This window comes from Ictidomys tridecemlineatus, chromosome 3, assembly GCF_052094955.1.
Source record: "Ictidomys tridecemlineatus isolate mIctTri1 chromosome 3, mIctTri1.hap1, whole genome shotgun sequence".
NCBI lineage: Eukaryota > Metazoa > Chordata > Mammalia > Rodentia > Sciuridae > Ictidomys > Ictidomys tridecemlineatus.
The window spans coordinates 36116238-36143419 of record NC_135479.1 but is presented as its reverse complement, the minus strand read 5'-3'; the positions used below and the strand labels follow the sequence as shown (position 1 = coordinate 36143419).

Here is a 27182-nt window from a genome sequence, read left to right as displayed (position 1 = left end):
ATGATTGACTTGGAAGGTCTTCCCCTGACTTTACTGCTGGGTGCTGACACAGAGAACTGTAATTACCTAGAGGTTTCCCTAGTATAAAGAGTATAAACATCCAGTGATATGTTCACTGACACTTGCAGATAGACATGTACACATTCAATACATGCCCACTGATACAGGCACAAAGATACACCAACATAAAAGGATGTGGAGATTTCTATTAAGGAATGCAATTTCTAGAGAGAACAAGAAAGTAGGACAGAATGACTCAGTGACTTACACTGGAGAGAGAACTGGAATAGGAATCAACATAACTGGGTTCTAGGGCTCTGTTATTAACTATATCACATTAGGAAAATTAATTAAATTCTTAGGATTTAAATTTTCTCTTCTATAAATGGAGAGTCCAAACAAAAATATCTCTAAAATTCATTCACAGTTATACACATAAACTCAAGAGCATAGATGTAGTTATCAAGTTTTGCATATTGTCACACTCCTAAATAGTGAAGTAGGTATAGGTTAACATTCCTATGATTAATGGGTTAAAAGGTGAAGAAGAGCTAAATACGATAGGTTTGCAGTTTGGAAAAGTTTTCCTTAGACAAGTAAGTGATGTTGAAAATTTTTTCCAAAATTGCTTCTTTTAACAAAGAGTATACACTTAATGTAATACATTAATGTAATGTAATACATTAAAGATGGTGTAGCTAAGTAGATCATAAAGGAGAAATTACTGAGATACTTGCCGAAGTCCAGAGCCTCTGCAGCCTTTCTACCCACTGTAAATGTCCTCCAATGGAGCCAACATGGGTTTAACCGGATATGAGAGGCTCTGGAGGCTGAAACTTATTGGTACAGTTATAAAGGGAGCTTGGATGCAAAAGACTTTCCAGGAGGGGCCTTATGAGATTTCAATCAAATTTCATTTAAATACCACCCTGTCTCATGACACTTTAATACAGCTTGAAATCTGGCTAAAATGAGCATCATAGAAGTCTTGGTGGGGAAAACTAAAGGGAAGAAATGTTACTGAAGGACATTTTAACTGAAAGTGGAAGAAGAGGAAGTGGTGGGCATCCAGACACAGAGCAAGCCACTCCCTTCCCTCTCCCCAGTACTGTGGATTGAACCCAGGGCCTAGGCTTTCTAGGAAAGAAATTTACTGCTGAACTACATCCCCAGTCCCCTCACCCTTTTTAAAAATGTTTTTAGTTGTAGATGAACACATTGTCTTCCTTCCTTCCTTCCTTCCTTCCTTCCTTCCTTCCTTCCTTCCTTCCTTCCTTCCTTTCTTCCTTTCTTCCTTTCCCAGGACCTCACACATGCGAGGCGAGCACTCCACTTCTGAGCCACAGTCACAGCCCCCTTTTTATATTTCTGAGACATGGCTTCACTAAATTGCTGAGGCTGGCCTCAAACTTTCAGTCCTCCTGTCTCAGCTGGGATTACAGCTGTGTTCTACCACACCCAACCAGAGCAAATATTTATTAGTATTGTTCCCTTTTTCCCTGTTACAGTTGCCTGATACTCTTAGCACAGGAGGTGATTAGGGCAAAATAAAGGGATCCATTGCCTTTCTTGGGTTTTATGGTTTTTCTTTACTGTTTTCTTAACATGATTACATGGTTCTCTACTCCTTTGTGGTATTGACCTGACTGTTCTATTTGAAATTTTCTGTAGATTAGTTCCTAGATGCCACATTGCAGTACTGCCACCTTGTAGTTGTGGTAGGAATGATCTGAGGGCTTGATATTCTCACCTATGACACAAGGTGGCAGAAGAGCTCACTTTTACCAAAAGAGACCTTATGCTTGGGGGAAAATAAAGTAGTTTTCTTTTATCAACTCTCAGATCCTAACTCTTCCTTTTGTAATTTGGAGGCCCAAAAGGTGGCCTGCATATTGAAGCAGGTCTTACTGTGAGGAACAGAGAATCAGGAGTTCTGCAATTAATAAGGAAAAAAAATAGTGGTAGAGAACTAGATCCAGAACTACTTCTCTACAATTTTTTTTTTTTTTTTTGGTGGGGGGTGGGAAACAAGGATTGAACTCAGGGGCACTCGACCACTGAGTCACATCCCCAGCTCTACTTTTTTCTTTTCTTTCTTTCTTTCTTTTCTTTTCTTTTTTTTTTTTTTTAATTTAGAAATAGGGTCTCACTGAATTGCTTTGAGTCTCTTTTTTGCAGGGGCTGGCTTTAAACTTCAGATCCTCCTGCCTCAGCCTCCCAGGCTGCTTGGATTACATGTGTGTGCCACTATACCAGCCAGGCTCAGCTGATTTTTTAAGTGTTTGATATGTCTGTGAAGGAGAGGATATCAATTCTGATCTCCTACACACACATACACACAGAAAGAAAGAAAGAAAGAAAGAAAGAAAGAAAGAAAGAAAGAAAGAAAGAAAGAAAGAAAGAAAGAAAGAAAGAAAGAAAGAAAGAAAGAAAGAAAGAAAGAAAGAAAGAAAGAAGGAAGGAAGGAAGGAAGGAAGGAAGGAAGGAAGAAAGAAGAAGAAAACACATCAAATTTGGAAGGAAACAAAGATATAGCAAGTGAGTTTTATGATGTGTGATGTATGCAGTCCAGAGATGTGACTGCTGGAAGAGAGTAGAAAACTAAGGCTGAATGTCAGAGTGGGTCTGGAGGAGGAACCCCTGATAGGAAGAAAGCCCACCTAAGTTCTAGTTTAGATTCCGTAATAAACTAAGTCACTTGAACAAGTCACTTAAACTCTCTGGCTTTTGTTTCATTTTCTTTAATAAGTTGGTTGAGGGCTGGAGATGTGGCTCAAGCAGTAGCACGCTCGCCTGGCATGCGTGCAGCCCAGGTTCGATCCTCAGCACCACATACAAACAAAGATGTTGTGCCCGCCAAAAACTAAAAAATAAATATTAAAATTATTTTTAAAAAATGAGTTGGTTGGGAAAAAATGGCTTCTTAGAACTCTCTTTCAGCTCTAAAATTATCTTAGTTCACTTACCTTACCTACTCTTTCTTTTAAGGGTGTGTGCCTTCTGTTTTTTTTTATAATTTAAAAAAATTAATGGTAGAATATTTATAGAACAAGTATATTTTAAATAATAATAATGATACTGATAAGTTAAACACCATGTATTCATCATTATTAAGAAACTGAACATTGCATGCTGGGTGCAGTGGCAAATAAATGTAATCCCGGCGACTCTGAAGGCCGAGATAAGACGATTGCAAGTTCGATGATGCCAGCCTCAGCAACTCAAAGCAAAACAAAGACCTGGGAATGTAGCTCAGTGGTAAAGTGCCCCTGGGTTCAATGCCCAATATAACAAAAAAAAAAAAAAAAAAAAGAAAGAAAGAAAAGAAAAAGAAACAAAGAAAGAAATTGAACATTGCTAATGTCTTAGAGGCTCTTTAATGCCTGTCCCTTTGTTCACACTCTTATCTTTTTCTCAATCTTGTCTTTTTCATGCTTTATAAAAATACTGAACTATCACTATCTATGCATCACTAAAAATATTGTTTATTTTAAATAATAATAATAATAAGAAGAATGTCTGCTTTTGAACACTATATACTACTCTTTATTTTATCTGATTTTTTTCAAACATTTTTATTTTTAATTAACACATATTAGCTGTACATATTTATGGGGTACAGTATAACATTTCAATACATGTACACAATGTGTAATAATCAGATCAGGGCAATTGGCATATCCGTCACCTCAGATGTTTTATTATTTCTTTATTTTAGGAACATTCAAAATTCTCTCTACTATTTTTGTTTGTTTTTGCAATGCTGGGAAGGGAATCTGGGGCCCCACACATGGCATGCAAGTGTTCTACCACTTAGCTATACCCCCAGCCCCACTACTAGCTATTTTGAAATATTCAATTGTATCAACTGTAGTTATTCTACTGTACTATAGAATATCATATCCAACTGCTCTCCTGAAACCGGTAACTGTCCTCTCTCTGTCCCTTGCTTCCATTATTATTACTATTGTTGTTGTTGTTATTATTATTATTATTATTTTCCTCACTAAATTGTTGAGGCTGGCCTAGAACTTGCAATCTTCCTGCCTCAGCCTCCTGAGTCACTTGAATTACAAGCATGTGCCACCACCATTCCTTATTTTTTCCTTATGTATTTTTTTTAACTTTTTTTGTAGTTGTAGATACACCCAATACTTTTATTTATTTATTTCAATGAGGTGCTGACAATCAAACCCAGTGCCTCACATATGCTGGGCAAGTGCTCTACCACTAAGCTACAGCCCCAACCCTCCCTATGTATTTTAAAGAAAATTTATTATTATGTATAATCAGTGAATATGCCTAGTGAACCAGTTATTAGCTCCAGTTAATAACAATGGAGAAGAGTAAAGTCAGAGCTGAGTAGATGGTAAAGCTGAAATGGCCTTTTTCTCCTATCCCAGACACTACCTACCATTTAGACTCTTACCACCACAAATGAATTTTGTCTATTTTTAAGATAAGAAACAGGTCAGGCATGGTGGTGCATGCATATAATCTCAGCAATTCTGGAAACTGAAGCAGGAGGATCACAAGTTCAAGACCAGCCTGAGCAATTTAGAGACCCTCTCTCAAAAAGTAAAAAGAACTGTCGGGGGCTGGGGATATTGCTCAAGTGGTAGTGCACTCGCTTAGCATGTATGAGGCACTGGGTTTGATTCTCAGTACCACATAAAAATAAAATAAAGAGGGCTGGGGATGTGGCTCAAGAGGTAGCGCGCTCGCCTGGCATATGTGCGGCCCAGGTTCGATCCTCAGCACCACATACAAACAAAGATGTTGTGTCCGCTGAAAATTAAAAAATAAATATTAAAAAATTCTCTCTCTGTATCTCTCTCTCGCTGTCTCTAAAAAAATAAAATAAAATAAAGATATTGTGTCTATCTAAAACTAAAAAATAAATATTTTTTTTTTTTTAAAAAAGGACTGTGGATAAAGCTCAGTAGTAAGTGCTACTGGGTTCAATCCCTAGTACCACAAAATAAAGTAGGTAGGTAGGTAGATGGGTAGATAGATGGATAGATTTTTTTTTTTATTTCATTTCATTTATTTATTTATTTATTTATTTTTTAAAGAGAGAGTGAGAAAGAGAGGGGGACAGAGAGAGAGAGAGAGAGAGAGAGAATTTTAACATTTATTTATTTTTTCTTAGTTCTCTCGGCGGTTCGTTTGTATGTGGTGCTGAGGATCAAACCCGGGCTGCACGCATGTTAGGCAAGCGCACTACCGCTTGAGCCACATCCCCAGCCCTAGATTTTTTTTAAAAGGGGGACACTGTGAAATCTTTTGCTTCGAGATATGATATAGCAAAATTTTAAGACTGAAAGAATAAAAAAGATAATGGCTCAATTTTCCTTGATGATAAAATGATTAATGTTACATTTTATTATTTATTTCACATATAATAACAATGGGGAATGAGGATATTAAGGAAGGCAAGTGGAGGCCTAGCCATGCAGCAGGAAAAACCGGAGTCAGATACAGGAGTAACAGAGATACTGGAAATCTGAAGAGAAGGTAAGGACAGGGGCAGAAAGTAAACTGAACAGGAGGGCTTCCATAGGTGTGGAGAAGAGTAAAGTCAGAGCTGAGTAGATTGTAAAGCTGAGCAAATAAAATGTCAGAATCCAGGAGCAGGCAAGAACTAAATGAGTCATCCTATACATTTTCCTGCCTTTAAAGAAAAAGGCACCAGGCATGATGGCACACGCCTCTTATCCTAGGTTACTGGGGAGACTGAGGCAAGAAAACCACAAGTCCGAAGCCAGATTGAACAATTTAGCAATACCTTGTCTCAAAATAAAAAATAAAAAGGGAATCCAGGTGCGGGCTACATGCCTATAGTTCCAGTAACTTGGGAGGTTGAGGCAGGAAGATTCTAAGTTCCAGGCCAACCTCAGTAATTTAGTAAGTCCCCAAGCAACTTGCTGAGATCTGTCTCAAAATAAGAAATTTAAAAGGGCTGGGGATGTAGCTCAGTGGTAAAACAACCCTGGTTTCAATCCTCAGTACCAAAAATAATTAAATAAATAAACAAATAAACAAACAAATAAATAAATAAAAATAAGACCATGGGTATAGCTTAGTTGTGTAGCACTTGTTTAGCATGCACTATGCCATGGATTCAATCCCCAGTACTGGGGGAGAAAAAGGTGTGTGTGTTGGGGGTGGGGTGGGGCGGGGGAATAGAGAAAAAGAAAAGGCCATTAAAACTTTCTCCTAGGTTTTTTCTTTTTTTCCAGGTATTTTGTTGTGAGGTATATAAGACTTAGATTATTAGCAGGATATGGTGATGCATGCTTGTAATCCCAGTTACTTGGAGGCTGAGGCAGGAAGACTTCAAGCTCTAGTTCAGTGGTAGAGTGCCCCTGGGTTCAACCCATAGTACTGGTGGGTTTGGGGGGGGTGGAGAAGGAAGGAAGGAAAGGAGGGAGGGAGGGAGGAAGGAAGGATTTGGTGACTGTCCAAAGGGTAACTAAGGGAATAGAAGTGTTTAGGATTGGATAATAAAGTGGGGAGACCGAGGTGAAATGCCATGTGAAAGCCCAAGTACCCCTGTGAACAGCCTGGTGTACATGTGAAAACATCATGAGCAGGCTCCAATATAAACACTGTCCTTCATTATGCAATCCTATCTTTCATCATCAGGAGCAGACTTATAAAGTGGCCTCCCTGAGGACATTTTCTGACCTTATGGTGTGAAGTTCCTTCAGGTTCTTAACTCTGGACAGACCTGAATGGTTGACAAAGCAAGGGACTCAGTGTTCAAATAAGGCCTTTGTATTTTTTTCTTTTTATCTCACAACTGGAGCCACAATTCTTGGCAAGGCACTGACTTTCTTGATGAATCCGACCATCTTTAAAGTAGCCAAGTATCCTACTGGAGGCTTTGCCCCCCAGAGGCAATATGAAGGTGCAGGCATCAGGAGCAGAATGACCTCTCTGGTACAGACCTAATCTTTATTTCAGTCAATGAAGCACTTACTAATACCTATATCCACTCCTACTCTAATAAAAGCTATTTGTGAAAGCACTTACTAATACCTATATCCACTCCTATTCTAATAAAAGCTATTTGTGAGGGGGGGAGTGCTAAACTGTAAGAAATGCTCTCTGCTTTTCAGCTTGTTAAAATTTATATGGAAGTTGGGTGTGGTGGCACAGGCCTATAATCCCAGTGGCTCAGGAGGCTGAGACAGGAGGATCACAAGTTCAAAGCCAACCTCAGCAATAGCAAGGTGCTAAGAAACTCAGTAAGACCTTGTCTCTAAATAAAATACAAAATATTTTATTTATGTGGTATGTGGCTCAGTGATTGAGTGCCCTTGAATTCAATCCCTGGTACCAAAAAAAAAAAAAAATGGAGCGCTAAAAAAATATACATATACAAAATTATAGCCTAAAATGCTGAGTTATGTGGTAGTAACCATACTGCTATAAGAATTTAGAGAAGAGCCAGATGTGGTAGTATACACCTGTAACTCAGCAATTTAGGAGGTTAAAGCAGGAGGATCACAAGTTTGAGGCCAGTCTCAACAATTTAGCTATTACCTATATCAAATTAAAATTTAGGAAGTGCTGGGGAGTGATACTGGTAAGATTATTTTGTCATGTATGAATATGCAATAATGAATTCCATCAATATATACAACTGTAATGCACCAGTAAAAAATGTGGGAAAAAATAAAATTTAAAAGGGGCTAGGGCTAGGCATGATGATTGCATCAGTAATTCCAGTGCTCCAGAGGCTGGAGAAGTATAAGCATAACAAGTGGTAAAAGCCAGATTAATATATGAATATTGGGAGTCAGTGGGAAATAATATCCCAAAAATTTCTTTATCTTAACAAAAAAGCCAATCTCTGACCTTGCTACCCTGTGAAATTTGGAAGCATGGTCAGACAGCCACCAGGCCAAGGGAACTCTTTATGTCCATTTTCTATTAAGGGAAATTTTCTCTCTTTTCTTGATTCAACTCAAACCTGACCTGATAGACTTTCCCATTTTGGAAAGAGCAGTGTAGGAGGCATTGTTGTTCAACAAGACATTCTTGCAACAAATGGTGAAATAATAATGCTAAATCTTAAACTAGTATTCTCAAATGTCAGGGTGAACAATTACCAGGGGTGCTTAAAAAAAAAGTCTGCAAATGGACTGAGAATTTGCACCGCCCCCGCCCCCAGCCTGCCCCAGTGCTGGGGATCAAACCCAGCACCTGTTTTAACAACCTCTCTTGTGTTTCTGTTTTAGGTGGAACACTTTGAGAAACACTGTCTTTTTTTTTTTTTTTAAAGAGAGAGAGAATTTTTTAATATTTATTTTTTTAGTTCTCGGCAGACACAACATCTTTGTTGGTATGTGGTGCTGAGGATCGAACCTGGGCCACATGCATGCCAGGCGAGCGCGCTACCACATGAGCCACATCCCCAGCCCAGAGAAACACTGTCTTACAGTAGAATTGACAATAAAGTGTCAAATGGAGATGCCTGGACAGTGACAAATTTATCCTCTCTCATCTCTGGCTTTTACAAATTCACATGGCTATCATGTAAGGAGTGAGACATAGACAGTCTGTTTTTTGTTTTTTTTTTTTATTTAATATTTATTTTTTAGTTATCGGCAGACACAACATCTTTGTTTGTATGTGGTGCTGAGAATCGAACCTGGGCCGCACGCATGCCAGGCGAGCGCGCTACCGCTTGAGCCACATCCCCAGCCCGACAGTCTGTTTTAGTGCGTTAGTTTTGTCTTACTGAGTGGATTGTAACCATCTAAAAAACAAGGAAGGATCTTTCAAACTTATTCTGATTTTACCCACAGTAGGGAAATAGGCCAACTTTAAAGTTGAAAAGTAGCTAGGATGCTCAAGATAAATCTCTGATACCTTTATACATCTTTCTTGAAAACTTTGGGGGCCATTTGATATTTGGGACCTTTTATTAGTTTTTGTAGGGCTGCTATCACAAAATACATCACAAGAAACAACAGAAATGGCTTAAATAGGAGAAATTAATTTCTGGAAGCTAGAAGTCCAAGATCAAGGTATTGGCAAAGTGTCTTTTGAGACTTTTCTCCTTGGTTTGTAGATGGCCATCTTCTTTGTCTTTACAGGATCTTCTGTGTGTGCCTGTGTCTTAATCTCCTTATAAGGACACCAGTCACATTTTATTAGGGTCTACCCTAATGACCTTGTTTTCATTTAATTTCATCTTTAAAGACCCTATTTCCAAATATACTCATATTTTGAAGTACTGGGCATTAGGAGTTCAACGTAGGAATTTTGGGATACAATTCAGCCCATAATAGACCTTTATAGTTTCAGCTTTTAGAAATCACTCACCCCCCCCCCTTCTTTTCCACCTGCTAGTCTTGTGTAGGAAGTTATCTCCTTTGGCTCTCCTCCACCTCTTTACAGACATAATGTTTTATGTGGCAAGAATTTATGAAGCACTTCTGAAAAACCTATGGTAGGGATGGGCAGGTTTTGGCATGTAACAAATAACATAAAACTTAGGGGTTGAAATTCTAGTACTCTGTCTGCAAGCATAGCTCTTTGCTTATTTTCAGCTCAGTTGCTTTAACATTTGGTGATATCAGCTAGATCTTCTGTAAGTGGTCTGGAGTATCCCAATTCAACCTTTATTTTCTTTCTCTGTAGCTCTTTTATTAGGCCCATCCTTGGCTAATTTATTTTTCTCCCTGCATAGGTATATTTCTTAAGTTAGAGTATACATGGAGTCCAGCCAGAATACAGCAGGCAGTGGCTGTGCCTATTACATCACATTAAGAAAATAGTTTTCCTATTGCATTTTAACCACAGTTAACAACATTCTGGAAGAAGAATGTACCCTGAAGTCAAAGCTGTCTCTATATGAGAGGGTTTTAGAGGCAGTTTCCTCACAAAGATTCTATTTTTTTTTTTTTAAAGTGTCCTTGGCTAGTTTTTAGAGAGCTCAATAACTTTAAATACCCAGTGAGGTCAAAAGTAGGACATGATGAAGATTCTTATAAGGACAGTTTTTTGCAGGTAAATCTTAGAATCCCATGGAAACGCAGCCTTCACAGGGTTTAGGAAAGGCAAAAGAAAAATCAAAGAGACAACCTCAAGATTTGTCTTTCCGAAGTCACTCCTTCCTGCCAGCTTTGAAGAGTACTGTTATCCACAGGCAAAGCCTGCCTGTTCCCAGCTAATGTTGATTTTAGTCAGTTAAATCAAATATCTTGTTAAACCAGGATGTCTTGGGCAATTATCCTTTTCCTTTTTTTTCAAGTTTTGAGTGTTCCACATTTGTCCAACTGCCATTTATCATAATGACACAGTTGCTGTAAAATATGGGTTATCGTTTTGTAAAATCCATATCTTTTTCCCAAATTATGTGTCCAATCCCTAGTATTTCAAAAGCGGGAGGGTAAACTCACTCGTAGAGAAGCATGAGGGATCCTACATTTTGTTCTTTTTTTTAATATTTATTTTTCTTTTTAGTTTTTGGCGGACATAACACCTTTGTTTGTATGTGGTGCTGAGGATTGAACCCAGGCCGCACGCATGCCAAGTGAGCGCGCTACCGCTTGAGCCACATCCCCAGCCCTCTAGATTTTGTTCTTTATTGACCAATCTTCCTATCTTCCTGCCTCAGCTTCCATCTAAGAACTTAACCTGAGGTATATATTTCCACCTTATTTGATTTTTTTTTTTTTTAGAGAGAGAATTATATTTATTTTTTAGTTCTCGGCGGACACAACATCTTTGTTTGTATGTGGTGCTGAGGATAGAACCCGGGCCGCAGGCATGCTAGGCGAGCACGCTACCGCTTGAGCCACATCCCCAGCCCCCCTATTTGATTAAAAAAAAATTTTTTTTTAGTTGTAGTTGGTACAATATCTTTATTTATTTATTTTTATGTGGTGCTGAAGATCGAATCCAGTACCTCACACATGCAAGGCAAATGCTCTACCACTGAGCTACAGTCCCAGCCCCTCCACCATATTTGATTTTCACCCTCTGGCATAGGACTTCTTCACACCAAATTGTCACCCTCTGCACCTCTCTTGGCCTTCTTGTGTTAGGATTGGGAAAATAGTCTGGATGTTTCACTAAATTTCTGGCAGGGGTTAGAATTCACTCCATTCTTGTCAAGTATGATTTTCTCCAATTTTCATTGTGTCCTTGCTCAGAGGATGAACTGTGTTGGGACTCCTTCCAATTACTACTAATTTTCAACAGAGAGCCACTATTAAACTAAAGTCTTGCTATGAACTTAACTGACAAAACTAGAAAAGTTGGTTGAGTTCACCTCAAAGGCTTGGTGTAACCCCAGTGAAGGATGGAAGACACTCTGAGAAATCAGGAACTCACTGGCACCTACTTTCCCTGCTGGGCAGGCAGGACTGTTGTTCTTTGCAACACTGTCCTTCTCACTTAACATCCTTTACTAAGTCTCCCCTCAATTCTCCAAGATTCAGCACCTACAACTCCTTTGGGGTAGGCTGCTTTGGGGCTGAGGAGCAAGCAAAGGAAGTCCAGAATAGGGATTAGTTAGTCTGCACTAACTTGGAATCCAACCTGTGTGCAATTGATGGACACAATAGCCACCTCTTCAGGGTGATAAGATTAAATACTCTAAGGTCCAAACGAGGCCGGCTCACTGCCTATCCCTTTCAGCCCGCCCCGGTTCTGATCTCCACTCCCGGCGTTATAAGTGGAGATCAGAACCGGCAAGTCCCAGGCCTTTACTTTCCGCGGCCCCGGACGCCTCTATCCTTGATGGGAGGTGCAAGTGGGAGCATTTCCTCCACTTTCCTCTCTGCCAGGAGAGGGAGCCGACTGGCTGGCCCAGCAACCGCCCGAGCCGAAGGGGCGCCGGGGCCACGCGGGGCCCGCCCTCGCGCCTCTGGGCCCCGAATGGCAGAGCCGCACTCGGACCATCGGCATCGCCTCACGTCGCCCCGCCCCGCGCCGCCCTCCCATTGGCTCTCGCAGCCCTCGGGCCCGCGGATCACCCCCTCCCGCACCCCCCCACCCCCAGCCGCCCGGACCGCGCGACAGCCCGGAGCGGGGTCGGAGGTGAACGGCCTTGAGTAACCCCGGACGTAGTCACCTCATGGGGCTAATGGGCTGAGGTGAGCGGAGGGGGCGGGACGGGGGCGGGGCGGCTCCTGTGGAGCCCCGCCCTCCCCTCCTCCCCCCTCCCCCCCCCCCCCCCGGGTGCCCGGCCGGCCGGCCTGTGCAGCGAGCTTGTCAGCCATCGCCCGAGCTGCGGGCATCTCCTCCCGCCCAGCACTGCCTCCGCGCGGGGATCCGGGATTGCCGGGCCGCGGACGCTGCCAGCCTGAGGTGAGGTGAGGCCCGCCTCAGAGCCTGGGATATTGAGCTGGAGAAGCTGGGGCTGGGGAGGGGCGGTGGCCGGCCGGGGCCGCTTCTCAGCCTCCGCCGGCACGCGGCGCGGGCTCCATCCAGACCTGGTGCCGGGCAGCTCGGCAGCTTTGGGGCCTTTAGGTCCTCTCCCGACAGCCATGTGGGGGGGGGTCTGAAGTCTCGGGATGGGGAATTAGGCCCCGGAACTGGGAGGCGTGCAGCCTAGGAAGGGACTGGGACCTCAGCCTGGAGCTCGCCTTCTCCCCCTCCCGCCCCAGCGTGGTCTGATTCCTATCAGATCCCTCTGGAGTCCGACTGAGGGCCTGGGCGAAGACGACCACGTGGGAGTGGATGTTGAGGGTTGGGTCTGGTTTCATTCAAAGTCTTCCTCTCTCGCAGAGTGAGGTGTGGGGTGCACAGACACGGGCTGCTGTTGCTCCGACTGTGTCTTTGTATCGTGGTGAAAGCCCGGGCCAGGAGGGTTGTCCCTTGCCAGTTCCTGCTCGCAGGATTTTAGGTTTTCAGTGAGGAACGTAGTAAATGTAGGTGCCTGTAGTTACTCCTTCGCATTTGCTGTATTGATTAAGTACAGCTGTTGGAGATGGGACGTAGGAAGGGATGTGAGGCTAAAGATTTCAGAGGAAATGTGCGTGAAGGTCCTGCCCGGGTCTGGGCCAACATTATTTTTGGATTTGGAGACGGGCAAGTGGCCACTAGTGGACGCTTGAAATAAGCTCTAAAAATCAGGGACTTCATGTAGGCCTTGTATTTTTATAGAAGCTTATGGGACCCTAACAGATTGGAGAAATAATTTCAGATATTTTTGAGATTTAGGATTAAAATCAAAAGACTCTAGGACTTTTCCGAGTCTTCTTAAGCAGTGTTTTTAGAAGTCTCTTAATGTGCAGAATAAACCTAGTATCTTGGTCTTCCTTCTCAGAAATTTGTCTCCCTGATTTTCTCTCTGGTTCTTTTTTCTATTTATTTATTTATTTTTTTCCTAATCCAAAGTTCTTATGAAAAACATGCTGTTTCTTTTCCCTTCGTGGGTAAAAGTACTTTGATTTGTCTCTTGCTCCTTGATGGGGATGCTTTGGACATCTGTGTTGAGGATTTCTGTGCTGCCCATTGGATGCACTGTTCAGGAAAATGTTGTCTAGTATAGTAAGACTACTTTAAGCAGGGTCCAGATGGGTGCCTACTTGCTGCAAAGTAGCAAGTCTCTTTTCACTTCTCTTGCCTCAGTTTCTTTATTTCTAAATACTACTTTATACATAAGAAAAGGACTGATGTGAACCCAAGAATACATAACATACATTGTAAAGTGGGCATATGAAAGATGTTAAAGGAAAGGTTAAGTATTAATTTATGAAGCCATCTATGTTTATTACTATTGTAGAAGTTTTATTTTATCAGTGCAAATAGAAATTCATCAAACATAGATTGAATTGTTCCAAAAATGGAAGGAAAAGTTGGGAATTTCACTTAATGAATTTATACTTCAGACAATGATTAGGTAATGTCAAAGAACTGGCATTTTAAAAGCCAATCTCAGAGAACTCTGATTTGATGTTGACTTCTCTAAAGTGCCATGAGCAAGTTCAGGTATAGTACACTGTGTAACACTCTACATTATTTTCTTTTCAGTCAATGACTAGGAATTTTTTTTTTTTTTTTTAACCTGTTACACATACTGGTTTAACAGGTCTGGGGCTAGTGCATTTCTTTACTTTTTTTGGGGGGATGATTAATATCCTCATAGTCTTGGGGCTGGGGATATAACTTAGTAGAGTACTTGCCTTGCATGCACAAGGCCCTGGGTTCAATCCCCAGCACTGCAAACAAAAACAAACAAATGAACAAAAACCAATATCCTCACAGTCTTGATTGAAGAAAGAAGTCAATAAAAATAAAAAGTATAGACAGATGCAGTGGTGCACACCTGTAATCCTAGTGACTGGGAGGAGGATTGCAAGTTTGAGACTGGCCTGGGCAACTTCCTGAGACCCTGTCTCAAAAAATAAAAATGGCTGAGGATGTAGCTCAGTGGTAGAGCCTCCCCTGTGTTCAATCCCCCAGGCTCCCCAGTCTCCTTCCTCCCTCAAAAAGAATAAATAAATAAATTTTGTGAAATAATACATTGGAATTTATTATTTCCAGCTAGGGAGGAGAGGAGAATTTTTTTGCAATTGGGGGGGGGGCTGGAGTTGTTATATCATTATCTAACATGTTTTTAAAGATTAATAATTGTATGAGCTGTGCCTCAAGCATCTTTCCAAACCCTTAAAATAATAAGATAAAGAAGTTATTTGGATTGGGGATATAACTGAGTTTTAGAGTACTTGCCTAGCATGTTTGAGGCCCTCAGTTCAATCCCCAGTACGAGGGGAAAAAAGGGAATAAATACTTTTTTCACTGGCTGAAAAAAGTCTTGATAACTAGTTGATTACCATTTTCAGATAGTCTTCATTGATCTTCCACTTAAACAGATCATTGCCTCAGTAGTTTTTGTTTCTTTAATTTTATGAAACTTTAGTGAGTATTCACTACTTGAATCTAGTGGACTATTTGATGGTGGTATTAAGTGGTTGGGAAACTAACAAATATTGCTACACGGATATTGCACTTACACACAGAGTGTTTCTGATGAATTGGCTGTAAGTTCTTATGAATTGTTCTGCCAGATAATCTTAAAGTTAACTGTGCTTAAATGATTTGGTTTTCTTAACAATTTGTTACTTATTTAAGCCCATGATGTTTGAGGCAAGTAAAAAGTGGCTTCAACAATAAGGGATGTTAAGAGCCCTACCCAGAGTTGGTGACCTCAATTGATCTCAGCTTCCAGTGGTGTTATTTGTGACTTAAGCTCATTTCATCTTTCTAGCATGCCATACTCCTCAACCTTCTGTGTCTACCCCCCACCGACTCCATTCTTGGGATCTAACTCAGAGCCTTGCATGTGTTAGGAAAGTGCTCTACCAGTGAGCAAAATCCCACCCCACCCCCTTATTTATTTATTTATTTATTGATACTGGGGATTGAATGCAGGGGTGGTTTACGTCTGAGCCATGTCCTCCAACTCTTTTTATTTTTTATTTTGCAATGGTGTTTCACTAAGTTGTTTAGGGCCTTACTAAGTTGCTGAGACTGGCCTCAAACCCACATCTTTATATAGGAACCATAATATTACCATCCCCATGATATTGGAAACTGAAATTTCATGGCTATACTAGTTACGAAGTAGTCACTTTAGATAGAATAAGCTGTATAATGATTTTCTTTGAAATGATAACACACAGTTTGAAAATTCTAAATGAACTCAAGAAGTTAAATTTGAAAAATAGAATGGGTTTGGGGGACTCAATCTCAAATGCTATTTCCTATGATGGAAATTGAATAGACTCACTAGTGAAGTTCCTAAAAATTATAGTCTGCTTTTGTGGACAGCTTTCAAATCTATTGTTAATCATTCAGATTTGCATACCTGTATGTATATATTTACACACACACTAGGTGGGTGATAAGTAGGTTGATAGGAGCTTGATTAGTTCTCAGGTTCATTAAGAATGATATCAGTAAATGAGCAAGAAGATGATGAATAGCTGGGTTGTTTGCTTCAGTATTTAGTGATATTCCTGGCTATGGCTAGACAAACTATTTCTATTTCATCTCGTAAAGCTCAATAATTTAAAAGAACATTTATTATTATCATTATTATTATTATTAAAAAACTGAGTGTGTGTGTGGTACTGGGGATCAAATCCAGGGGCTCTCTACCAACAAGCTATATCCTTGTTCCTTTTTGAGATAGGGTCTTGCTAAATTGCCCAGGCTGGCCTCAAACTTGGGATCCTCCTACCTCAGCCACCCAAGTCACTGGGATTACAGGCATGTGCCACTACACCCAATTTAATAGAACATTTAGTATTGGAAGGTACCTAAGAAAGTTTCTAGTCCAGTATGGCACTTATCGTGAGAGGTGTTGTTTTTTTTTTTTTTTTTTTGTAACAGCACCTGAACCCAGGGGCAATTAACCACTGAGTTACATCCTTGTCCCTCTGCCCTCCTGTCCCTGGGGCCTTTTTTAAATGTCTTTTTTAAAGACAGGGTCTCACTAAATTGCTTAGGGCCTCACTAAATTGCTGAGGCTGATTTTGAACTCAATCCTCCTGCCTTAGCCTCATGAGCCACTGGGATTACAGGCTTGTGCCACTGTGCCCCTCTGAGAATATTTTTTTTATCCTATATTCCTGTGGAAAACTTCCAGCTGTATGCATTTCACCATGAATACATCATTCATGGGTCAACAACTTTTTTTTTAATGTTATAAATTGAACCCAGGGTCTTGTGCTTTACTACTCAACCTGTGCTTTACTACTCAACCAGAAGTTCTTCATTGTTTTCAACTTAAAATTCTCTTTAAAACTGCATAGGCTGTTTTAACTTCAAAAGGATTAGGAATTGCTTCTTTTTTTTTTAAGGTAATTTTTCTTTCTTTCTTTTTTATAACTTTATTTTATTTATTTTTATGTGGTGCTGAGGATCGAACCCAGGACCTTGCACGTGCGAGGCAAGCGCTCTACTGCTGAGCCACAACCCCAGTCCCAGGAATTGCTTCCTTAACCTGTAAATTTCTCCAACTTTGGCTGTCCACCTGCTAATGTAAAGTATGATGCCATAAAATATCCAGAAGACTTGAGGATTTAAAAAATTGAGCAGTTTTTCTTTGTCTTTGTCTTTTTTTTGTGTGTGTGTGTGTGTGTGGTCCTGGGGATTGAACCCAGGGATGCTCTTAGCTACATCTCCCACCCTTTGTTACTTTATACTTTGAGACAGGGTCTTGCTAAGTTGCTGAGGCTGACCTTGAACTTGCCATCCACCTACCTCAGGCTTCAGAGTCACTGGTAGGCATGTGCCACCATGCCTGGCCTTAATGTTATTAATTTCTTAATAACTTCCAGATATTTTATGCATTTTTAAACAAATGCTGGTATATTCTTCCCCCAACATACTCACTTAAGACAAATTGTTCTTCACTTTTGGTTTCTTAATTTAACATTATAGGAAGACTTTTTATATTTTAATTTTCATAACTTATACATAGTTTAAAAAGTGATAATTTCACTAAGGCGATTATAAAAAACCAATCATCCTCAGCTCCTTCTTAATTTCATTTCTTTTAGCTCATATATTTGTTATATACCCTTTTGTTTGTAAATAACATACTTTTCTTGCTACATCTTGAGTTTTCACTGTTAAGCATTGTCTACTGATTTCCAGATATGGAAAATGAGGATTCACCTCTCTTTTTGCTCCTTACCCTTACTATTCACTTTTACCTTTCCATCCCTGACAGCTAACTACCTGCTTGAATCATATTATAACCTTGATTCTATCAATAATTTTACAGTATAAATGTGTAAATCCTATGCAGGACTTAGTTGTATATTATCCCTTTTTTTCTGTACAATTCTTTCTCTGGAATTAATAACAATCTTCATTTTTGTTTAATTTGTATGTATTTATCATTTTTTCACTCTGTACTAGTTCTCTAAATTTCTTAGGACATTGAGATGTGCCAGAATTTTGTTTATTCTTAATTTCTGTAAATCTCAGACTCTTCTGGCTGACTCCAACCTAAATTGCTTGCCCTCTGCATCTGACACACAGCTGTACTCATTGGACTCATTCTTCACCATCATCCTGGAGATTCTCTTTACTTCTCTTCTGCTGTGGAGAAATTAGTTTCCATATCTCCATATTCTTGGTTTATTTCCTTCATGGTGATGGGGAATATCCTCTAGTGCCATCCTGAGAAAGAATACAGAGGAGGTAAATACTTTTTTTAACTCTTTATTTCTAAAAATTTTAAACATGCAAAGAAAAGTGCAGTGAATACCATTTACCCCTAATGTAAATTCACCAGGTTTTAACATTTTGCCACATTTGCTTTACCCCTTTTTCTCTCTCATGTGTATATGCTTATATATAAGTATTTTTTTATGAATCACTTCAAGGTAAATTGAAAAACTTCTTGACACTTTATCCCTAAGTATTCGTTTCTCCTAAGTATTATTAAGTTTTCCCCCTTGTCCTAGTAATATCTTTATAACTATTTTTAAATTCATGATACAGTCAAGAATCAGGCTGTACATTTATTCTCAAGTGTTTTTAGTCTTAATCCAGAATAATCACCTTATCCTTTTTGTCTTTTGTGGCATTTGTCTTTCATTGCCATTTTTTTTTAATATTTTTTCTTTAGTTGTCGATGGACCTTTATTTTATTTGTTTTTATGTGGTGTTGAGAATTGAACCCAGTGCCTGACACATGTTAGGCAAGTTGTTCTACCACTGAACAACCCCAGTCCTTCACTGACATTTTTTTAATTTTATTTTTTAATTTTAGGTGGACACAATATCTTTTATTATTTTACATTTATGTGGTGCTGAAGAGAGAACCCAGTACTTCATGCACGGTAGACAAGGGATCTACACTGAGCCTCAGCCCCAGCCCACATCACTGACATTTTTGAAGATTGCAGACTAGCTGTCTTGAAAAGCATCCTGCAATCTGGATTCATCTGATTGTTTCATCTTGATTAGATTCAAATTAGCCCTTTTATAAGCTTGGGGTATAGCTCATGTAGAATGCATGAGGCCCTTGGTTCAATCCCCAACACGAGAACAAAAAATGAAAACAAAAACCTTCATATATAGCATTGCATACTTCTAATTACATCACATCAGGAGGCATAGAATGTCATATTTTCCTAATAGTGATGTTTGTTTGAATACTTAGTTAAGACGGTGTAAAAGTACATTTCTCCCACTAATAATTAGTGTATAATTTGTGAGGTGATTTATTTTAAGACTAAGAATATCTTGTTTTCCAATATCCTTTTACCCAATGGTTTTAGCATATATCCATGATGCTTTCCAATATCAATTTTTGCATTGGTGTCTATGAAATGAAATATGTATTCTAGGAGGTAATTATTTTAAGTGTTTGCTGTTTGGATATATCTTTATTCTGTCCTTACAGTAGAACAGGAAGTGATTGGGTCTAAGTTGGAAATAATTTTCTTTCAGAATTTGAAGCTATTATTTAATTACGTTCAAGTTTCCAGTATTATTGCTGATGAGTCTGAAAGTCATTCTTATATGCCAACTTTTTTTTTTTCCTCTCTAGAAGCTTGTAGGATCTTCCTTTGTGCTCAGTTTTTGATATTTAACTGATGTGCCTTGTTATGTGTTTTTAATTCATTGTGGTAGGAACTTTTTTTCTTTCTTTTTTAATGAGGTGCTGTGGATTAAACCAAGGGCCTGGAGCATGCTAGGCAAACACTCTACCACACAGACAATTAGTGGACTCTTAAAGTCTGGCAATCAAGCCCTTTAATCCTCAGATGTTTTATTGAATTGTTACATTAATTACATTTTGCTCTCTATTTTGTACTCAGTTTTGGCAGTGGTTCTTCTTCATATTTGGACCTTCTAAACAGGTTCTGTAATTTTCTTATTTTTTCTTTCCTATTATTTAATCTGACTTCTTAATTTTGATTCATAAAAACTTTTTCCTCAATTTTATCTTTCCACTTGGTTTTAAAATTTTCTTTGATTAGATTTTTAACTTTTAAGAATTATTTCTTAGTGGGATGCAGTGGCCTGTGCCCATAGTCTCAGAAAGATCACTTGAGCCCAGGAGTTTAAAACCAACCTGGCAACATAGTGAGACTTGTAACTCAGAAAATATGCAAATCAATAACAACAAAACAAAACAAAAATAAATAAATAAAAAATAAAAGGAGAGAGAGAGAGAATTTTTGTCTTGAATGTTTTTGAAAATATGCCATTCAGGGGTTGGGGTTGTGGCTCAGGGGAAGAGTGCTCGCCTAGCATATGTGAGACACTGGACTCAATCCTTAGCACCACAATATTCTGTCGATCTACAACTAAAAAAATTTTTTTAAATGCCATTATGTTTTATGTATGTAATATCTTGTCTTAGCTCTTTTAGAATAATAATGATAGTTCTTCAGACTCCAAATGTTTTTAAGATAGTAATTTTAGACTTAAAGGAAAGTTGTAAATGTAGTGCTTAGAGTTCCCACATACCCTTGACCAAGCTTCACTAAATGTTAATATTTTATATACCTACAGTACCCTTATCACAGCTAAGATATTAATACTGAGGGCTAGGGGTGTAGCTCAGTTATAGAGTACTTGCCTGGCATGCAGGAAGCACTGGGTTCAATACCCAGCACTGCAAAAAAAGAAAAAGAAAGGAAGAAAATTTTACATTGGTACAATAGTAGTACCTAAATTATAGACCTTATTCAGATTTGCCCACTTTTTCCCCCCCTGATATGTTTTTATGTTCTATTATCTAAACCAGGATACCATATTGCATTTTCTTTTTCTATAAGCAGTTATTTGTTTTTTTGTTGTTATTTGTTAATTTTTGTGGTACTGGGGATTTAACACAGAGACACACTTGGGATTTAACTCCAGTCCATTTTTAAAATTTTGAGGCAGGGTCTTGCTAAATTGCTGAGAATCTCGCTAGGTTGCTGGGGTTGGTCTCCAATTTGTGATCCTCCTGCCTCAGCTTCCTGAGTTGCTGAGACTATACCACTGTGACTGGCAATTATTTGTTTATGATTCTTTCATGTTGGACATTTTTCTCAGACATCTGATAATCCTTATTTTCTGCTCATATGTTTTTTGATAGGGGGATTGAAAAGCTGATTAGAAAATGAGTGGGGCTGAATGATCTGGTTAGGCAACTTAATTAGGGAACTTCAGTGTTACTAATTTCAAGGTTTGTTTTTGTTTTGTTTCCTGGCTGGTAATATTCTACAAAGAAGGATTCTGGAAAGTCTTACCCAGTATGTTTATTTAATTTATCCATTTTCAATAAGGTCCCCTGTCTGCCCTCTACTATTACTGGCATATCCCCCAGTCTAGAAAAACTTATCTCCAGAGAGTAAACCTTCTTCTTCTTTTATTTTTTAAAATATTTCCCTCTTTCTCTCCCACCTTCAGTCCGAGAATAGCAGGCACCTGGCTTCATTAGTTGGGGGAAAAAAAAAATCTAATGATGTGAAGCTTCTGAAACAATTTCAACCAATTCTCATTTTATTTAACTCTTTCACCTTCACAGGTGAAATGTTTTGGAGATCATGTGATATAAATTTTATTTATTCTTAGTTTTATACAAATGAGTGATACTTCAGTTAATTCAGTTTTCTTCAGTTTGTCCAGTTGCTTTCCAAGGAAATGATCTTGCTCTTGTCTCCCTTCATTTTTTTTTTGTTTGTTTGTTTGCTTTTGGTTTGCTTTTAAAAGTCTTTCTTTGTGGCTTATACCTTAAAATAAATACAAAATGTTAATATTTTATGTAGCAACAACAACAACAACAATAAAACTTTATACTTTTGTTTCAGTGGACTTTCAGGAAGAAAAATGTAGATATGTGTTAAACTCATATTTATTCAATAGTTTTGCAAGACTTCTTTAGAGATTTCTTGAAAAATGCAGAAGCTTGCACTAGCTTAATCCTTAAAAAATATTTCTTATCCCTGGACTGAGACATTGGAATTAGGACAGATAATTACATTAGTTTTATTTTCTCTGACTGCTATACCCTAAAGAAATACTCTCTTTGTTTACCCCCCTCCCTTCCACCCCCCAAAAAGTCTGTAGCTGGCTCTTGAAGGAAATTATCTCAAACTGTTGTGATCATTCAGATCTAGTGTTGCTCATAAGTCATCAGATTCTACCATCTGGATTTGATTTAGATTTTCTTTCTACATGGACTTATACGTTTACCCCCTTTTTGGACTTTTCCCCTAATTCTTTATCCCTAATGTCTTCCTACCCCCAGAAAGTCTTTCTTGATTTCATCCCTTTCCTCATTAACTCCTTCAAGTTTGGATAAAATACTCTTCTATGTTTCCACCAAGCATTTATTATATTACTGTAATTGTGTTTCTGAGTGTCACAGCCACTCAGCCTAGAATTAAACCTTATTTATTTTTGAATACATAGCATCTGCCTCACTATTTGGATCACGAGCTTTTATTTTCATATTTAAAACTTGCAAGAAAATAAAAAATAGTTTTAAAAATTCTTTGTAACCCTCTATAACACGGAGTTAATACTGAAGTCCATTAAAACATCATCAATAAAATGACCAAAATGAAAAAAGGCCAATTCAGTTATTTATGGAAAAAAAATGAATTTACTGTAGTTTGAAAGACAAGGACATGTTGTAATAGGCTTAGATACTTTTATCAATAGCTATAAAAACAAATTGATGCCTAGTATGGTGGCTCCTGCTTATAATCCCAGTGTTTTGGGAGATTGAGGCAGGAGGATGGCAAGTTTGAGGCCAGCCTGAGCAATTTAGCAAGACTCTGTATCAAAATAAAATGGGATGTAGCTCTGTGGGAGAGCACCCCTGGGTTCAATCCCTAAGTAAGGAAGAAAGGAAATTGGGGGAGGAGTAGAAGGAAGGAAAGAATAGAATAGAGTTTATTGCTGCCTGTTTATTAGAATTGCTTGGAAAATAAATGTCATTTGAGTTCAAGGAGAACATGATAAGTTTGGTAAAGTCTCATGTACTTACTTAGAGAAATATCTGTGAAAGAAATTCATTTAGACTTTTAAATAGGCACATTAGCTATAATTAGTGTAATTTCATTTTCAGAAACAAAAGGCACAGTTCCAAAGCCTTTTGCAAAAATTTTATTTTATTCCTGCCCCCTCCCCTCTTTTTTGGTACTGGAGGTTGAACTCAGGGGCTCTTGGGGCCCTTGATCACTGAGCCACATCCCCAGCTCTATGTTGTATTTTATTTAGAGATAGGGTCTCACTGAGTTGCTTAGCGCATCACCGTTGCTGAGGTTGGCTTTGAACTCAAAATCCTCCTGCCTCAGCCTCCTGAGCTGCTGGGATTACAGTGGCCCCTCCTGTGCCACTGTGCCTGGCTTATTTTTTCCTCTTTTGTCATGCTGGGAATTAAATCCAAGGTCTTGGGTCTGCTAGGCAAGTGCTCCACCACTGAGCCCCAAATATTTTCAAGAGTCCTCAAATAAAAGTCCAAGAACTTTTAAATAAAAGAAAATTTGACTTTGTGAACAATTTGTATACTGAAGAAAATAATTTTTATATGGATAGGCAGACTATCCTGTAACCAAAAAACAGGACTCTTTGGAGGTGATAAGACAGCAACTGTATGAGGCTTACCCAAAAGTAAACTCCATTCTTTGTTCTCTTTCTAGAGAAGTGTTAACCTAATTCATGGCAAGGCTTTAGGAATCCCAAACTAGTAGGTAGGGAAAAATGTGTAGGAGGATATATATTTTGTCAGGAAAGGGTCCATAGCTTTTATCAGATTTCCTATAGCATCTTGACCTAACAGGGTTTAGAAACCATTGATTTAGATACTTACTGTGTTTGCTTTGTAGTAAAGGCATAAAGTGGAAGGGATGGGAGAGTAAGAATTAGTTGTAACTGTAAGATTTTTGGATACAGTTTACAGTGAAATGTCAATTACATCATGACCTATGAATAGGTCATGTATAACTGAAACAAAAATTTGCAGAACTATAGATACCTTCATAAAACATGATTCACTTTTAACGTTTTCTCTTTTATTTCATTTAGAAAAATATTGATTGAAAATCATCAGGTTGATTTATTAATACTCTGCTGGGTGATGACCCAATCTTTGAAAAATCTGGCCTACTGTATTACAGTTTACAGAACACTTTCACATACTCTGTCTTCATAGCAGTCCCATGAAGTAAATATGATCTTTTAATTTTTATACATAAAGTAGTTCTGCAATGTTAAGTGACTTGCTCGTTTCCACTGTCAGTACTTTACAGAGTCAGAGTTTCAACCTGGGTCCTTTTTATTTTTTGTTTTGTTCTGGTACTGAGCACTGAACCCAGGGTACCCTAAACTGAGCTTCATCCCCAGTCCCTTTTTATTTTTTTTTTTGAGAGAAGTCTTGCTAAGTTGCCCAGTCTGGCCTGGAACTTGCAATTCTCTTGCTTTGTTCTTCCAAATTGCTGGGATTACAGGCGTGGACAGGTTATAGGTTTTGATTCCAGCTCCAATGAATCTTTGGTTACCTAATTCAAAATACTTCTTTTTGCCTTCTTATTCCTTTCCCTGACACAGTTGTAGGGATAATAATAGTTTAGACTATGTAATTAGATAAATCATAATTCCCCAATTAATGTACCCACACTACTCCAAATCTTGTCCTTTGTCATTTGGGGATCCTCTCTTAGAAGTTCTGGATTTTCCTATCAAAGTAATGGGATCTTCCCATTTGTTTCATTCTCTGCCCTAGACCAGTGTTTCTTAAGTCTGGCTTTACATCAGTGCAACCAGATGTGGAACTTAAAATTCAGGTTCCTGGGCCCCCTTCTAGTTGCAGTTTTGATTCAGTAGGTTTGGGGGGAAATGTAGATATGGGTAGTTTTTAAAAGCTCCCAGGTAATTCTCATATATAAATCCAGAATTTCTATCCTAGATACATTTAAATTGTTATCTTAGAAGGAAACCTAGGATGTGGAGAGTAGAGACTTTTTGGTAGTCCTTTTGACCTTAGAAACTTAGTAAAATAGAGCATTGCCTTCTCCCTGGCTCCTGGCCTGCATGAGTAAGTATAGCCACTAGGGAATATAATCAGAGCCTAACTGCCTCATTTTTTTTTTCTTAAATCATTTTATTATTTTTTTTATTGTTGGTTGTTCAAAACATTACATAGTTCTTGATATATCATATTTCACACTCTGATTCAAGTGGGTTATGAACTCCCATTTTTACCCCGTATACAGATTGCAGAATCACATCAGTTACACTTCCATTGATTTACATATTGCCATACTAGTGTCTGTTGTATTCTGCTGCCTTTCCTATCCTCTACTATCCCCCCTCCCCTCCCCTCCCCTCTTCCCTCTCTACCCATTCTACTGTAATTCATTTCTCCCCCTTGTATTATTTTTCCCTTTCCCCTCACTTCCTCTTGTATGTAATTTTGTATAACCCTGAGGGTCTCCTTCCATTTCCATGCAATTTCCCTTCTCTCTCCCTTTCCCCCCCACCTCTCATCCCTGTTTAATGTTAATCTTCTCATGCTCTTCGTCCCTACTCTGTTCTTAGTTACTCTCCTTATATCAAAGAAGACATTTGGCATTTGTTTTTTAGGGATTGGCTGGCTTCACTTAGCATAATCTGCTCTAATGCCATCCATTTCCCTCCAAATTCTATGATTTTGTCATTTTTTAATGCAGAGTAATACTCCATTGTGTATAAATGCCACATTTTTTTAATCCATTCGTCTATTGAAGGGCATCTAGGTTGGTTCCACAGTCTTGCTATTGTGAATTGTGCTGCTATGAACATCGATGTAGCAGTGTCCCTGTAGCATGCTCTTTTTAGGTCTTTAGGGAATAGACTGAGAAGGGGAATAGCTGGGTCAAATGGTGGTTCCATTCCCAGCTTTCCAAGAAATCTCCATACTGCTTTCCAAATTGGCTGCACCAATTTGCAGTCCCACCAACAATGAACAAGTGTACCCTTTTCCCCACATCCTCGCCAGTTGTTTGACTTCATAATGGCTGCCAATCTTACTGGAGTGTAACTGCCTCATTTTTAATGAAATGATAAGGATTGGAATGCATACATTGAGTATACAACTTTTCTGGAAAAGTCACTTTATGAAATGGTAAGTTTTGACTCTTATTTATTACTGCCATAAATAATGAAGTCTGTGTTTGTAATGTGTATGACTTATGGAATTGAACAAATAATAAACTACTGAACTTTGTGATTCAAGTTAAGTAATAGATTAGACCATAAAAAAGTGATACTTTGAATAATATTAATTTTGTATTATGCTGAACAAAATAGGAATTGACAAAAATTTGGGGTTCTTTAAAAAAACTTCAAATTTCTCTTTCTTTCTTTCTTTAGTTCTTTTTGGAAGCGGATAACTGCTCAGACAGTAAGAATTATAAGAGGTCAGTTACAAATAATGCTCTTTGATATTTATAATGTAATAAAGATTTTGTTCATGTGCTTAAATAAATTTATTTGAGTTTTTGTTGTTGTCGTTAAAAGTTGTCTTCTACAAAAAAATGTAGGCAAACCTAGGGTAGATAGCCTGAAGTGAACAAGGAGTCACCCGATGATAGTGTTGTACCTTCTAATTCAGGACTAGAAGCAGTGGAAATTGGACAAGTGGTGAGGTAGCTTCTACAGTGTCTGGATAGCTGCTCAGTGATTTTCCATACATGACCTCTCTTTTCTGGTAGTTTGCATGCTTGTGCCTGGGAATACTTTTTCTGTACAAGTGTTGGTGGCTGGACCGGCCCTTTAGCTGTTAACCCTGAGCTGCTTCCAGTTTGTGCAACCCTTTAGAGAAGGCTGCCTTCATGATCTTTGAAAGGAAAACTAGGCCTTTCATTTATTAGCCCAGGGACCATATTTTGCTAACTTTTACTTCTCTCATAGAATAAAAAAGAAATCAGTTCTTTCTCATGGTTTTGATTTTTGTGTGTGTGGTCATCAAACTTCAATCAGACTGTATGAATCTGCACCTGAGTGCCTTACTTTTTATTTCTCTTAGAGGAAGGCAGTCATTATTTTTTCTTAGTGGAAAGGAATTTTATTTTTTGGATCTACTGTTATTTTAAAATTTGACTATAAAGTTTATAAATGTGAAAGAGGCTTTTTGCAACTGCATCTTTTGAAGTTCCTCAGAGTGGTCAGTCTGTTGGAACTTTTCCTTTCTCTCCCTTTTTCTT

At 38.7% G+C, this 27182-nt stretch overlaps 1 protein-coding gene across 9 annotated transcripts in view; it reads left to right on the top strand.

Annotated features, from left to right (window-relative positions):
* Acaca (acetyl-CoA carboxylase alpha) overlaps nucleotides 1–27182 on the top strand; it is a 288856-nt gene that overhangs the window by 24546 nt on the left and 237128 nt on the right. For 4 of the 9 annotated variants that reach the window (XM_078042384.1, XM_078042383.1, XM_078042385.1 and 1 more), the window contains exon 2: nucleotides 26350–26396. The exons of 1 other annotated variant lie outside the window; for it this stretch is intronic. In XM_078042384.1, the coding sequence (XP_077898510.1) occupies nucleotides 26350–26396 (47 nt within the window). Of the gene's footprint in view, nucleotides 1–12180; nucleotides 12339–26349; nucleotides 26397–27182 lie in introns of those variants that run through there. 4 more of the 9 variants (XM_078042386.1, XM_078042391.1, XM_078042388.1 and 1 more) reach the window with 4 other exon arrangements.